The sequence below is a fragment of the Pan paniscus genome, chromosome 8 (assembly GCF_029289425.2).
Source record: "Pan paniscus chromosome 8, NHGRI_mPanPan1-v2.0_pri, whole genome shotgun sequence".
Classification (NCBI taxonomy): domain Eukaryota; kingdom Metazoa; phylum Chordata; class Mammalia; order Primates; family Hominidae; genus Pan; species Pan paniscus.
The window spans coordinates 31,348,451-31,363,777 of NC_073257.2; the positions used below are offsets into that span (position 1 = coordinate 31,348,451).

General features: G+C 38.6%; 2 protein-coding genes across 11 annotated transcripts in view; one reads left to right on the forward strand and one right to left on the reverse strand.

Annotated features, from left to right (window-relative positions):
- The window catches only part of CACNB2 (calcium voltage-gated channel auxiliary subunit beta 2), a 400,505-nt gene that overhangs the window by 363,111 nt on the left and 22,067 nt on the right, over window positions 1–15,327 (forward strand). For 5 of the 9 annotated variants that reach the window (XM_034930061.4, XM_034930063.3, XM_034930062.3 and 2 more), the window contains 4 exons: window positions 2,721–2,797; window positions 10,493–10,626; window positions 14,590–14,670; window positions 15,167–15,225. In XM_034930061.4, the coding sequence (XP_034785952.1) occupies window positions 2,721–2,797; window positions 10,493–10,626; window positions 14,590–14,670; window positions 15,167–15,225 (351 nt within the window). Of the gene's footprint in view, window positions 1–2,720; window positions 2,798–10,492; window positions 10,627–10,767; window positions 10,788–14,589; window positions 14,671–15,166; window positions 15,226–15,327 lie in introns of all 9 variants that reach the window. The other 4 variants (XM_034930064.4, XM_034930065.3, XM_057298827.2 and 1 more) reach the window with 1 other exon arrangement.
- The window catches only part of NSUN6 (NOP2/Sun RNA methyltransferase 6), a 146,460-nt gene continuing 140,003 nt past the window's right edge, over window positions 8,871–15,327 (reverse strand). For both annotated transcript variants that reach the window (XR_010113228.1, XR_010113229.1), the window contains exon 14: window positions 8,871–9,913. The gene's annotated coding sequence lies outside the window, so the exon portion shown is untranslated. The remainder of the gene's footprint in view (window positions 9,914–15,327) is intronic.

The window sequence follows — 15,327 nt, forward strand, 5'->3', positions numbered from 1 at the left end:
TGACTTGAGAAAGGGGTTCCAAGATGAAATAAATTGAGGATAGTTCTAGGTAATAGAAAGTTACTTCAGGATTTTTTTTATAGCCTTTTAATGTCATCATGTACACTGTGAATCTCTGGTGGAATGGGAATTTTTTTAAGTATAGTATTTACTAAAATTGCTTTCTCATAAAAACTCCCCTGGTTCATGTCTTAGGAATAGTGTTTTGTAGAATACATTTTGGAAAATTTGGGATGGATTTTTGCAGAGGCAGGCTTGTGTGTCTTTCTTTGACTCTTCATATAGAAACTGAGAAATGAGAACAACTTCAAAGGGAGTAGAAATCTTTCCCAAAATTGTTTGAGAAATGTAGTCTCCTGTGTCTCCCAAATGGGCTTGCCTAGGCTAACATTAGTGCTCCACTCATCTTTATAAGGACCTGTGGGAGCAGTGGGTATTAGATCTTACAGGTCACAGATGAGAAAACAGGTTAAGAGAAGTTAGGGAACTTGATCGAGGTCGCAGAGCTAGTAAGCGTCAGAACCAAGATGGTAGCCTGACCTCCACGCTGTACAGACTTCCATGCTGCACTGCAGATTAAGGAGCCAGGTCTTGCCTGGCACAGCAAGCCCAGGACAGATGGTTATTGCCATCTGTTATTATTTACTTTATTAGATATGTTGTTTTGCTCTTGCATTTTTTCCCTTAGGACTCTGAGTTATCCGTATTTGAGGGAATGTAACATCTCAGAACTTACTCCAGAGAACTAGATTACCTTTTCTTACAGCCATATATCTTTTCCTTTGATTTTCTTCATTTTATTTTGGCCCAAGATTTTGCCTAAGTATGTGAAAATACTTTTACTTGCTTTCATAGGTTTTTACATTTCTCTCCTTTTGTGTGTGTGTGTGTGTGTGTGTGAGTGCGCGTGTGTGAGACAGAGCCTCGCTCTGTCACCCAGGCTGGAGTGCAGTGGCGCAGTCTCGACTCACTGCAACCTCCGCCTCCCCGGTTCAAGCAATTCTCCTGCTTCAGCCTCCCAAGTAGCTGGGACTACAGGCATGCGCCACCACGCCCAGCTAATTCTTGTATTTTTAGTAGAGACAGGGTTTCACTGTGTTGGCCAGGCTGGTCTCAAACTCCCGACCTCAGGTGATCCACCCACCTTGGCCTCCCAGAGTGTTGGGATTACAGGCGTGAGCCACTGTGCCCGGCTTCTCCTAACATTTTAAATGTAGTTTTGTTTTGAGGACATAACCAGAATCCGGCAGTCTTTAAAAACTCTGATACAGAAATTATAAAAATTGACAGAACTCAATGGAAATGGAATTGGGGTACCATTCAAGAACTTGGCATTTTAATAGAATTAAAAGTCAAGGACAAATCTGCATCCTGGTCATTGTCACCATTTGCAGTATTTGTCACAATTTTACATAAATAATATTTTGGCTGTTACTAAAATTCAAAGGGAATATAAAACCCATGAACTTAAACTGAAATTAGACTTAATACTTCAGAAAAAAAAAAAAACTTCTGGGGAGAAAAATGTTTTGGTCTTGGTAATAGGTCCTTGTATAACTGCCAGAAACTGCTTCTATAGATATCACTTGTCATTAATTTCACATACTGTCTGATGCCCTTATTAAATGTATTTGAGTATCTCTTAAGAACCTTAAAAAGATATACAGCCCTCCTGCTAATTGCCTAATAAAGTTTTTGATGTTTATGCATTAAAATGCTAGAACAGTAGCAATAACATTCAGCCTGTTACTGATACTTTAATAAAACTTTTATTTCCATATTAATATTTACATAAGTAAATATTGCCCTTTGATGCATAAACACTGTAGCAAATTCTTTCAACTAGACCCTGGCTCGGCCATAATAATAAACATTAGGCAGTGAGATGATTTTGCCCAAATGTAAAATGTTCTTCTTATCTTCATCTGAGAGAGGGGTCATTCAGTAACACGTTATTTAGCATGCTAGTAGGCTGGTGAAAAACACAAATGCTGTTGTTCTAATATTAACTCCAATGTTTCTGAGACACTGCAGTATATCATATCAAACTTTCAAATTTGGTAGTTCGGAAATGTATGATCTTCAAATTATTCCTAAATTAACCACGTTTCATTCTCCACGTGAGTCACGCTTGAGAAGTATTCTGGGTACTATCTGATGGCTACATCATATCATATTCTGTTTAGTCATGTTTCTTCGTGTGTCTTTTAGTGGTTGGCAAGTTTTCATATGGCTCTGTTGTTCTTTGATAGATTGCTCATAAAAGCGTGAGTGCTTTCAATCTTAGTGTACTATTAATAAAATAAGCCTAAAACAGAGGAGCTGAAACCAAACAAGAAGGAAATATTAATCTTGGGTGTTAGCCTTAAGGTTCTATGCATCGCCTCTGAGGGTCTCTAAAATAAAAAGCAAAATAAATCTGTGCTGTTTCGCTGTCTGTGATCTGGGCAAGTAACTTGGGGGCTGCAGAAATTACACTGGTTCTCTTCCATTCTCTCAGGTCCTTTTAAAATTAAACCTTGAATTTGAAATCAGAGACCATCATGTGGCTATTTCAAGTACTCCAGGAATCTCCACTGGGAAATATTGTTTTCCTCCTTAAATGAAAGATAAATTTAAAGTTGAATAAAACCATAATGAATTATGTTTACTGAATAATATAAATGTTTGAGGATGCGAAATAAGTGTCAGATTTAATAGAAATTTTTGCTTTACTCCAGTAAATCAGGAGGAAATTCATCATCCAGTCTGGGTGACATAGTACCTAGTTCCAGAAAATCAACACCTCCATCATCTGGTAAGTAGGTGATAAATGCTGAATAATACATACTGCATTTCATGCTTTCCCCAGCTCTATCCAGTTTTGTGAATTTATGTGTACACTGAATCACTATGTTAACCCTGCAGATGTTAAAAGGAATCAGAAGTGAGCATGCCCTTTTGGAGTTACAAACAATATGGGGAAATGTTTTTTTCTGGCTGGAAAAAGAAGTATGTCAAAGTGTTTACATTGCTGTAGATGATCAAAGTGATTAATGTATTTATTTATTTATTTATTTATTTATTTATTTATTTTTTGAGACAGAGTCTCACTCTGTTGCCCACGCTGGAATGCAGTGGCGTGATCGCAGCTCACTGCGCCTCTGCCTCCAGGGCTCAAGTGATCCCCCCACCTCCGCTTCCCAAGTAGCTGGGACTACAGGTGCACACCACCATGCCCGGCTAATTTTTGTATTTTTTGTAGAGATGGAGTTTCACCATGTTGCCCAGGCTGGTCTCGAACTCCTGAGTTCAAGCGATCCACCTGCCTCAGGCTCCCAAAGTGCTGGGTTTACAGGTGTAAGCCACTGCACCCAGCCATATTAACCTTTAATCCCTAGTTCCTGCGATGGTGCTTGTCATGGGCAGTAAATGGGTGAATACTTGCCAACAACCATAGCACAATGTGAGATATAACCTTAACATTAAACAGAAGGATAAAAACTTTAGAAAGGTAAGGAACAGAGAGTAAAGTGAAGATAGAGGATTGGCCTGTTGTGGGCTCTACCAGAAAAGTTCTGTGGAAGACACAGACAAGAAGTATAGAAAAAAGATGAAAATGTGTGTGGGAACAGTAACTACTGTTTTCTTTCCAAAGCAGTGGGTTCATCCTAATGGTTGCTGGATAAAATAAAGCATACCTACTTAAATTTGAATTTCAGATAAACAATAATTTACTAGTTTAAGTACATATTGCATGGGGCATACTTACACTAAAAATGTATGGAATATACTTATACTAAAACATTGTTTTAAATTCAAATTTAACTGCATTTATATTTGCTAAATCTGGGAACTCTCCTATTCTGTGTAGAATATGGAATTCTATATAGACAGGAGACTAATGATTTGAATTGCAAAAAAAAGCACATGATCAGTATCTTAGTTTGCTAAGAGAATTGTAATTGGGAATCAGAGTAAGACTGTAAAGGTTGACTGCCAGGGTGTTTCAGCAAAATGATACTGTGTGTGATTTCTAGAAAGCTGGAAATGGGAAGAGATAAAAAACAGAGAGTTGTACAACTATGCAGAAATCAAAGAACTAGTCACACAGTGACTGATGTGCTTTAAGAACAGGATTTCTCTATTACTAATAATCAGCTTCATTCCTGAATGGTGGTGGCCTTTAGAGACCAATCAAGGACTTCTTAGCAAAAACTATAGGATTTTTTTTTTTTTAAGAAAAGGGGTTTCACTATGTTGCCCAGGCTGTTCTTGAAACTCCTGGGTTCAAGGGATCCTCCTCCTCAGCCTCCCAAACTGTTGGGATGACAGGCATGAGCCACCATGCCCAGCCATTGGCAAACTAAGATACTGATCATGGGCTTTTTTTGCAATTCAAACCATTGTTCTGTTTATATAGAATTCCAAGTTCTACACAGAATATAGGACTTTCAAGTGAGCAAAATCTGAGCACAGTAAATGAATTGCTTTAGGAAGCAAATTAATTTCAAAAACTATCTACTTATAACTTGAAGCAAGCAATTCTAAGATGCTCAAAATTAAGTAAAATAGTATGCATGAAATGAAAATGAAAGGCCCTGTAGGTATTATGTGAAGCTTATACCTTCCCTTGATAATTACGGAGCCCCTGAATCCACAGAGGAAGGGAGGCCTATCCTGCTCCTTCTCAAATGTGTGAAGTTGCAGGGATTCCTATATAAACCTTACACTCATATATCTCAAAGATGATTTCAGTGATTTCTAGGGACTGCTACTAGGCTCTTAAAGTGGAAAAAGACTATGTCACCTTGCGATAAAGCAGCAGTTCTGCCTGCAAATGTCAGCCTCACTTCTTTCTATATACCAGAAAAATTCTTCCATTCCCTCCAGCCATATTGTAGCCCTCCAGTGGTTTTGGCAACACAGATGCTCCCCAACTTATGATAGAGTTGCACTTCACTAAACCCATCATAAATAGAAAATATTGTAACTCAAAATGTACTTAACACGTGGACAGACCCAGTAAAAAGTCCAACGTCAAACCATCGTAAAGTTCAGACCTTGACTTATGATAAGGTTATGTCCCGAAAAATTTGTAATAAACTTGCACAATCTTAAGTTGAACCAGTGTATGTCAAGGACCGTCTGTATAGTGAAAGGAGGTGCTGCATTTTGAAGAACAAGTTAGTATACATGTAAAATAACATTCCATTTTGTAGGCAGATGTTTGACATTACTAAAAGTAAAGTTCCATGAAGAGTGTAATATTTAAAAAGGTGATTTAAATGTTCACCAAGGTTTTGTAGAGATACACCAACTTTCACGTGACTTTTCTGGTGACTGAGTCACTTGGAGCTATAACCAACTACAAAATGTATAATAAGCATATTAGGACTCTGAGACAATTTTTATATCAATAGCTCAACTGATTTAAAGGAAAACTTCAGAAAGCTCGAAAGAGAAGTTCTCCCAATCCACCTCCAGGCACAACTGCTCCAACTATCAAGTGTGGATGGGTCTGTAATGATCATTTTCATCGTTTCCAAAGGTCCCATCTATTATTCTCCTCACTCATTGCCAGACCAAAGAATATAAGTATCTGCCTAAAGTATATATGCTTGGATGCTGTCAAGAACTTGGAAAATTTCCCACTTGACATCTGGGCATTGGTGTCATAGCCAGTTGCAGAACACATACATCGCACCCACACACACGTGTGTACAGATGTGTCAAGCCCAAGCTCTGCTTAACTTGACCCAAACCTTTAACACCAAAACTTAAATTTCAAAAAATTATTCTGGGTGCCATGGTCACGCCTGTAATCCCAGCACTTTGGGAGGCTGACGCAGGAGGATCACTTGAGCCCAGGAGTTCAAGACCAGCCTGGACAACGTAAGTGAGACCCCGTTTCTAAAAAATTAGCTGGGTATGGTGGTGTGCACCTGTAGTCCCAGCTACTTGGGAGGCTGAGGTAGGAGGTTCGCTCGAGTCCAGGAGGTTGAGGCTGCATTGAGCCATGATTATGTCACTGCACTCCAGCCTGGGCCACAGAGGGAGACCCTGTCTCAAATAAATAAATAAACAAACAAACAGAAAAAATGTTCCCAAGGCTCTCTGTCACTAATAATAATATATGCATGCTAGTGAGGAAGAATGAGACTTTTCAAATATATGAAAGCAGTTCTTTCCAAGTAAATACTAATGTTTGCTAAAGCATGGAAATATAAGTATGAAATTTAAAAAGAGTAACATTTCTCATTAAAAGGAGAACCATCTGAGTCTAATAAAATACATGTAGCTGAACAGATTTGAAAATGCTTCTTAACTGCCTTGGTAAGTTTCTTTAATATGTTTTGAAAGTGACCACATGTTTCAGAATTCTACGTATTTCAAAATGAACTCAGATGTTTTTAGACCTGAGTTAACCAAATGTCAGAACTAGTACATTATAGAAAGTTCTCAATTTGGGATTTTCAGCCCTCATGTCCAGATACAGGTAAATTTCAAACCTGACTCAGGCTATGTGTGTGGAAAGCCAAACACCTGGGCAACGTTGCAGCCAAAGATGTATACGTTTCCACTCTTTCTCTTTTTTTGAGATGGAGTCTCACTGTCACCCAGGCTGGAGTGCAGTGGCACAATCTCAGCTCACTGAAACCTCCACCTCCCAGGTTCAAGTGATTCTCCCACCTCAGCGTCCCAAGTAGCTGGGATTACAGGCACCGGCCACCACACCTGGCTAATCTTTGTGTTGTTAGTAGAGACAGGATTTTACCATGTTGGCCAGGTTGGCCTTGAATTCCTGACCTCAAGTGATCCACCCACCATGGCTTCCCAAACTGCTGGGATTACAGGCATGAGCCACCATGCCCAGCCTCACTCTTACTTTAAAAAACAAAAATACACCTGATGATCACAGCAGGCTAGATTCAATGGGCAAATCACAAAATTCAACTCATGAACTTGACCATCCAAGGGTCCTGTAAATTCTGACATCCAACTGGTTATCTTCATTTTAGAAGAGCCCTCAAAGGGTACTATCCCTTGAATGTGGTCTTTATGAGCCCAATAAAAGATGAGAAAGATAAAACCTGTGGGAATTTACCACCAGCAAGGAAACTCTTGATTTTGGTTAACATGTATTGTAGGAATAATGAATTCCTGACCCAGATTTTGTCCTTCAAATCCAGGAAAGCGCTGACAACATGCTGCTTGAGTTGAGATTCAAGGAAAACCATTTCTGAAGAGTTTTCTGAGACTCTTGCCTGGCTTATGCCATTCAATAAGCCCCATAAGGAAACTTTCCTATATGAGCAAAGGATTAGCTATAGGATGGTATAAAAGTCAGCAATGGATAAAGCCCTAGGCACATTTTATGTTTTCTCTACATACCACGTTAAACCTTTTAGCACATCAGTATGCATAGATGGGGCAAAGAGGAAGACATACTTACTATATTAGGTCTACCTAATTAGGACTGAATTAATTCCATTATTACCTTTTTTTTGATAGAAAATCATACCTCCTGCATTATGCAAGCAATAGCTGATTATTTGTAATAGTGTACAAACAATGGCAGGTATTCACTCCATCACAGGTTTCCTACCTCATCAAATGAAAAGGAATAATTAAATAAGAGAGCCTAGTTTTCAAAAGGCTGCTTCATTTAATATTCATAACAACTTCAAAACTGAAAAATAATGTAATGCCTGTCAGATGATCTTCCATCCTTTGAAAAGGTTAGAAGAAGCTGCTGTGAGCAGTTCAGCTTGTGTATCCCAGGGAATGGTAGCTGTATTGTAACACCAAGCTGTCTGTTATTTCAAACTGGTAATTTGTTCCTTCCTTCAATCTAAATGTACTGTGGTTTTTGTTAGAGAACTAACATGTATAATATGATGCTTTCCTGCAGTGAGTAAATTTTTTTTCTTCTCCTTGACTGATTCTTAACCGTAGAATAATTTTCTAGCTAGTCCAGCTCTACGATGTCATCCTGACGCCTGACATCAAGGACATGACCCCATTGAGGATGTGAAGGGAACTGAAAGAGGGCACCCACATTGAGAAGGGACTTCGCCTGGATGGGCAGTGTGGTATAGGGACGGTTACAGACTCATTTAGGTGGGCAGTGTGGCATACGGAGGGTTATAGACCCGCTCACGCAGGAGGAGTAGGTCTGAATCCTGACTGCCGAGTATTTGCCAAGAACAAGTCCCTTACATTTTGAGTTTTTTAATCTTAAAAATAAGAGCCTTGAAGTTGATCTTTATTTCCATCTCTGACTCTGCAGTTGATAAAATTCTGTAGCTATTTCGATTGCATGTGGAAGGATTTTTGTAAAATTTGAAGTGAGATTATGCATCTCTTTTTCTTGTAACACTTTTTAAGTACTATATTTTCAGGTGGAACAATGGGAAAAGTAAAACATGTCAAGCAACAAAGCTAAACCTTTCATTTTACAGATGAGGAAACCAGTGGCATATCCTCTTGGGTCCTCGTGCCCTTCCACTCTGCCTCTTTTGTTAAACCCAGTGGCTTTGCATAAGTCACCAGAAGTCTTCCAATGTCATTTTATTAGACTGGTTTCACTCGGATATCTTGGGACCCAGTGTTTTCCCATTAGTCTTCATCAGCCTAAAATCATGTTAATCCTGTCCTTCCTGGAGCCCTCCCTGAATCATTGGCCTTGTGTATGACTCCTTTGCATTGACTGGATTGAGAATTTTCCACTCTCTCTTTTTCTCAAATGTCTGTTGCAATTTTAGGGAAACTTTTCACACTGTCCTTATTTTTACACAAAATCTGCAAAAAGAAAAATCTTTTTTTGCACATTGTATTGTTGGTGCAAATGTAATTGCGGTTTCGGACCATGGATTTTAAATGATAACTAGGCCTAAATACATCTTTATTAATCAAAATAGGAAACATTACAATCAACACATTTTTGCCAATGAGAAATAAGTGTGTTTATTCCTGTAGCATAAAACTCCGTGCTTTGGGATTTGGCAAACTCTTGAAAAGCACTTTCTGCATCCTGCTGCTTGTGGAAGAATTTTCTCTGCAAAAAGTTGTCGAGATGCTTGAAGAAATGGTAGTTGGATGGCAAGAGGTCACGTGAATATGATGGATGAGGCAAAACTTCGTAGCCCAATTCATTCAACTTTTGAAGCGCCGGTTGTGCGATGTGCAGCCAGGCGTTGTCACGGAGAAGAACTGGGCCCTTTCTGTTGACCGACGCCGGCTGCAGGCGTTGCAGTTTTCGGTGCATCTCATCGATCTGCTGAGCATACTTCTCAGATGTGATGTTTTCGCTGGGATTCAGAAAGCTATAGTGGATCACACCGGCAGCAGCCCACCAAACAGTGACCATGACCTTTTTTTTTTTTTTTTTTGGTGCAAGTTTGGCTTTGGAGCTTCTCAGTCCAACAGCTGAGCTGGTTGTCAGTGGTTGTCATATAAAATCCAATTTTCGTCCCACGTCACAATCCGACTGAGCAATGGTTCATTGTTGTTGCACAGAATAAGAGAAGATGCTTCCAAACAACAATTTTTTTTTGCTTGGCTCATGAGGCACCTACTTATTGAGTTTTTTCACCTTTCCGATTTGCTTCAAATGTAGAACGACCGTAGAATGGTCAATGTCGAATTCTTCAGCAACTTCTCGTGTAGTTTTAAGAGAATCAGCTTTGATGATTGTTCTTGAGTAGTCGCTGTCAACTTCCAATGGTCAGCCACTATGATCCTCATCTTCAAGTCCCTCGTCTCCTTTGCAAAGCTTCGTGAACCACCACCGCACTGTATGTTCATTAGCAGTTCCTGGGCCAAATGCATTGTTGATATTGCAAGTTGTCTCCACTGCTTTACGACCCATTTTGAACTCGAATAAGAAAGTCACTCAAATTCGCTTTTTGTCTGACATCATTTCCATAGTCTAAAATAAACATAAACAGCAAGTAATAAGTCATTAGCAAAAACGCATAAAGCGAGAAATGCGCATTAAAATGATATATAACATAACCACATTTATTTAAGAATGTATTCCAATATCAAATGGCAAATTCCAACAGTGCAAAAACCGCAATTACTTTTGCATTCACCTATAATAAAGGTTTTCAAAGTAGTTGTTTGTTATCTCAAAGCTGGTTTAAGATATTGTAATGAAGTCAAATGTTCTGTACTGCACTTTTATACAGTTGATACAGAGAAAATCAACATTATATTTGAAACTACAGATTTAAAATGTTTCTCTGAAAATATTCAAGACGTCTAGCATGAAACTGATTCATTCAAGCAAACAGATTATAAGTGTATCTTTCAGTTTCATTAGATTTGATTACCTTGCATTCTTAATGTGCTTTACCTTTAAATTTAATTTTCTTTGCGTACTGTGTTGAGCACTCATGATAGTTTTTTTTACTATGGTTAGTTTTATTTGCTTTCATTTTATTTTTTTATAACCTATTTTTCCTCTCCTGTCCACCTGATTTTTGAATTGTTTGTCTGTATATAGCTATAGACATAGATGCTACTGGCTTAGATGCAGAAGAAAATGATATTCCAGCAAACCACCGCTCCCCTAAACCCAGTGCAAACAGTGTAACATCACCCCACTCCAAAGAGAAAAGAATGCCCTTCTTTAAGAAGGTAACATTAACTTCCAAGCTCCCATTGTCCACCTGCTCAACTGCACTGCGTCACATTTCTAGTCCTGTTGACTGTCTGCGTCCTTTGACAAGCCAATAACGTGCATGCTCTGTTATTTGTTTCTTTTCCATGCTGCTGTAGCTAAGCAGAAGCAGAAATCGGTAAGTTTACATTGACATAAGCTGTGTCTATCCTGCCACTGGCATCATTAGCATTAATTCCCATCGTTGTATTAAATACAATCATTTCTGTCCCAAGCAAAGAACCTATCAACAGCTAATTGAGTTCATGCATTTCAAACCAACTAAATTCAGGGAATGACCTGTTAAAACACCATTACAGTACTTATCCTTTTTGATGGAATAATATCTACCACCAGGGGAATTTGTTTCAACATTCAGGGATGTCAAACACTGACAGCTCCACATAATGCACCTAAATTGTGCATGCTTATTCTGTCTGTCTCTTTCTTTTATCCAGAAATTTAACTTATGATCAAACATATTAAAGCAGTTACTAAATTCTGACTTATGATATCCAGATACATAGCTTGTACTAAAAAAAAAAAGTATTCAAGTTTTAATTTAGTCAGTATTTAAACTTCTAATCCACTAGGTGCAAAATCTGCAGATGAACAAGACCAGTGGAAAACTGCAGGCTTGTTTTGGCGGTTTACTGTGAGTTTTTCCTGTTGTCATATATAAATATTCTCCCGATGTTCTTGCCTTCTCCATCAGTCAGATTTTAGCATCTCACCCTTTGGACAGTGCAGCCAGTGGTCATGCGTAGAGCCTTTGCCATTGGCCATCCAAGAAGCTACACAGCGAGGCTCCTTGTCCCCTAAATGGAAACTATAGGGTATTCCTGAGCTCTCCTTACTTCAGACAAAGCCTTTTCCTCACCCATTTTGTAGCTTTAAAGCATTATTTTTTAAGGACCACTACCCTCCCCCCAAATTTCCCTTTTTTTCCCCTCTTTTACCCATCAGTTTCCACAGCTACCATGCTGTCTTTTAGAATCATACTAATGTCGCCAAGTCTGGCAAAACCATGGATATATTCTCACACGCAGATGTGATGTCAAGTCTGTCTATCCTCTGCCCCCAAACTCTCCACATAATGAACACTTTTCCTCTGCAAACAAGTATTTTGGTTTGTGGAGGAACTCAAGTCATTAATGAGGTGTCAGATACAGAACTGTAAAGTTGGCTTTTTTTGAATCAATTATGATTATTTTAATAAGGGAAAACTTCAGCACTCCGGGCAAAAATTGCAACAGTTGGATTTTTGTGTTAACATAGCCTCAGCTTGATGTTCACCCACAACAGTGGGCCCATTTCTGGGGTCCGATCTTCTTGTTACAGCTAAAGTTTGCAGCCAAGTGACTAACAGTGTCCATCATTCAGAAGCTTAGAAAATCGGCATCGCTAAGACATTTGGGCCTTGACGGAGCAGGAATGTGAGCTAAAACCATGTTTGTCAAGATAGGTTTTTGAAGTTTGCTTACCTTTAAATTCTAAAACTTTAAAAACTTTTATCACAATTTTTTCACTAAATAATTTGAGCAGGCAGGGCGCAATGGCTCACACCTGTAATCCCAGCCCTTTAGGAGGCTGAGGCAGGTGCATCACCTGTGGTCAGGAGTTTTGAGACCAGCCTGGCCAACATGGTGAAACCTCATCTCTGCTAAAAATACAAAAAATTAGCCTGGCATGGTGGCAGGCACCTGTAATCCCAGCTACTTGGGAGGCTGTGGCAGAATAATTGCTTAAACCCGGAAGGCAGAGATTGCAGTGAGCCGAGACCGTGCCACTGCACTCCGGCCTGGGCAACAGAGCTAGATAACTCTGTCTCAAAAAAAAGAAAAAAAAATCAAGCTAAATGGGGTTAACAGGGAAGAGTAGATAAAAATGATGGTGTCATTCTTCATAGGGCACAAACCACCAATATTCCATCAAATAAGGTAATTTCTGTAGCTACCCTATTGATTAAGAAGCTGATTGATTACCAGCAACGGGTGACCCTTTGCTAGTTGGCAGTTACAGATCGAAGGAACCAAAGACCTATCAAACACTGGGCCACTTCAGAATTAAAGTCTTGAGATAAAATTTCTTGGTAGCTGTTACTAAAATGCAGGAAATTTACATTCATAATTTCAACGGTGGAAAAGGTGTTCTTACACCGCATAGTTATAAGGACTTGGCTTCTAAACATTTTCAGTATGATCCCAGGTGGTATAAATGAAATAATTTAAGAAATATGCTTATGATGCCTTCGGCACTGGTATTCATTCTTCTTATGTTATTGATAATGTGGTTAACATCAATGTAGAATTCAAAAACAAAACAACAGCCTGAGATTCAATGAGAAGATCGTTTTCTATGTTTTAGGTTGCTTTTAGAGTGGTGTTTGTGTGGTATGTGTGCTGTCAATGTATTATGTTTGTCTTTTTTTTTTTCTGTTCAAAACTGTATTCTACCTTGATTGTGTCAATTAAAATTAGTTCTGAATGCTAGGTGAAATTTTAGGCAGTGAAATTTGACACACATTCATGGTAATATTTTTCTCCCCTCTGATTATATCATCTGTGACTATGGGTAAAATCTCAGATGGAAGCTTTTGAATTTGAAATGCTTTTTAATTCTCCCCTGAGGCAATGTGAATTCAAATGAAGCCAGAAAAGTTTGTAATGGGCAATTTTAAGCAACAATAAAATGTTCTTGAGTGACGGGCAGATGCAAAAATGACATTCATATCTGCACATCAGTGTACTGAATTCTTAAAATCATTTACAGAACATTTTTCTGTTGGTGTGTGTGATTCTCAAGTTATATTTTTTGACACTCCTTAGCCAGAAAGATTCATATAGCAATGATTTGCTTATCGCAGTGTCTAAGGCCATATCACTCTTATGCATTTTTTTAAAAGTCATTTTTGGGTCAATTTAGTATTTTATGCTATCAAAAGAGCCAATTTTAATATAAACCAATTAGCTGTTACCTAATTTTTGGAAAGATGTTATTTTACCATTTTATTTGAAGCAATTAACCTGAAAAGTGTTGATAGTTTTAGAAATTGCTACAAAATTTAGCTCCTCCCCCTTATTAAAAAGAAATAATTTACTGCAGAAAGACGTGATTAGTTATCTGACAGAAAACTACTTTTGAGAATCATATTAGATATGCACATTGATAATGAACCTTTTGAGACCACTATAGCATGGTTGAATATATTATTATACATTAATCACATTCCCTCGAAGACACATAAACCTTACCTTTGAAGTACCAAGGTATGGAAACCAAAAAATCCAATAGCATTAATCACTAAGCTGTGAGCAGGGATCATGATTACTGTTTACTAAAATAAGTATGCATGTTCATTTAAACTCTCACAATAATATAGAATTTTGACAGTAGTGAGAGTTACAATATTTTGAGATTAGGTAAAAAGTATTGGTAGTGAGAGTCATAATATTTTGAAATGAGGTTTTACACAGGTAAGACAAAAACCTAAGATGCAAAGGTAATGCAATCTTTCTTTCCTCTGTAATTAACCATGTTAGGTCTAATCACTACAACTCTTTAGAAAATTCAAATGCAGCCGAAAAGCAATATTAACTTCTAGTCAAGCCTAAAGCACCTATCTTGCATGAGGCATGTTTCTCTTTGTTCTGTCAACTAGTTTTTGTTCAAAAGCAGCATCTCTTGCTTTAGGAACGAATAGGTCTGTAGCATTTCTTGAGATGAGCAAGAAAACTGTAGACAACAGTAACTTGAAACTTTAGGAAAATCAACCCACCAATCTTTGACTGGGTTTATGTAGAAAAGAGGCAAGTGGGGAAAATAAAATGTCTGGAAAGCCAGTGCCTCATATTACGGAGTTCAGAAAGAGTACCTTATACATAAAATATTTATGTTCTACCTGCCTGTGAAACGTCTAAAAGCCTCTCCTCTCTCTGCAGACAGAGCACACTCCTCCGTATGATGTGGTACCTTCCATGCGACCAGTGGTCCTAGTGGGCCCTTCTCTGAAGGGCTACGAGGTGGGTAGCAGCCTTCCACAGGAAGCTTAACTTGCATGCTGAACTTCTTTGTGATGCTGCCTCCTACTCCCGACCCTCTCTCTGAATTTTACAGCTTAAGGAGCCAACTTTAGAGCTTAGAGAGCTCACAGCAGCAAAGCCTGTTGTTCTGCAAACTGTGGTATACACTGCTTCGTCCTTTTTCTGTTTTGTTTACCTGGCTGTTGCTTTGAAGATTTCTGCTAGCTGCAGTGTACTCAGTCCAGGAAATAGTGTCAAATGGAGACCGACTGAAACCACTTGCAATGTTATTTGTCACTAAAACATCATGATAAGTTCAGTTTAATTGTCATTGCATCAGAACTCAGAAGCAGAAAAATGCGGCAACCTCATATTGCCACTCTTTCCAGATGCAAAGCTCAGGTTTTCAAGCGTTCCTAAGAGAAGTAAAATTGTTTTATCATCATTAGTAATTTTTTTTTGGTCATATCTTAATTTATTGCTTGCTCAATTGCAGGTCACAGATATGATGCAAAAAGCGCTGTTTGATTTTTTAAAACACAGATTTGAAGGGCGGTGAGTATTTCAGCATACTGGGTTTTGTGGATTTTGTCTTAAAGATGGCAAAACGCTGGTGGGACAGGCGTGTGATTCCAAGAGAAAACGGCCCTCTGATGT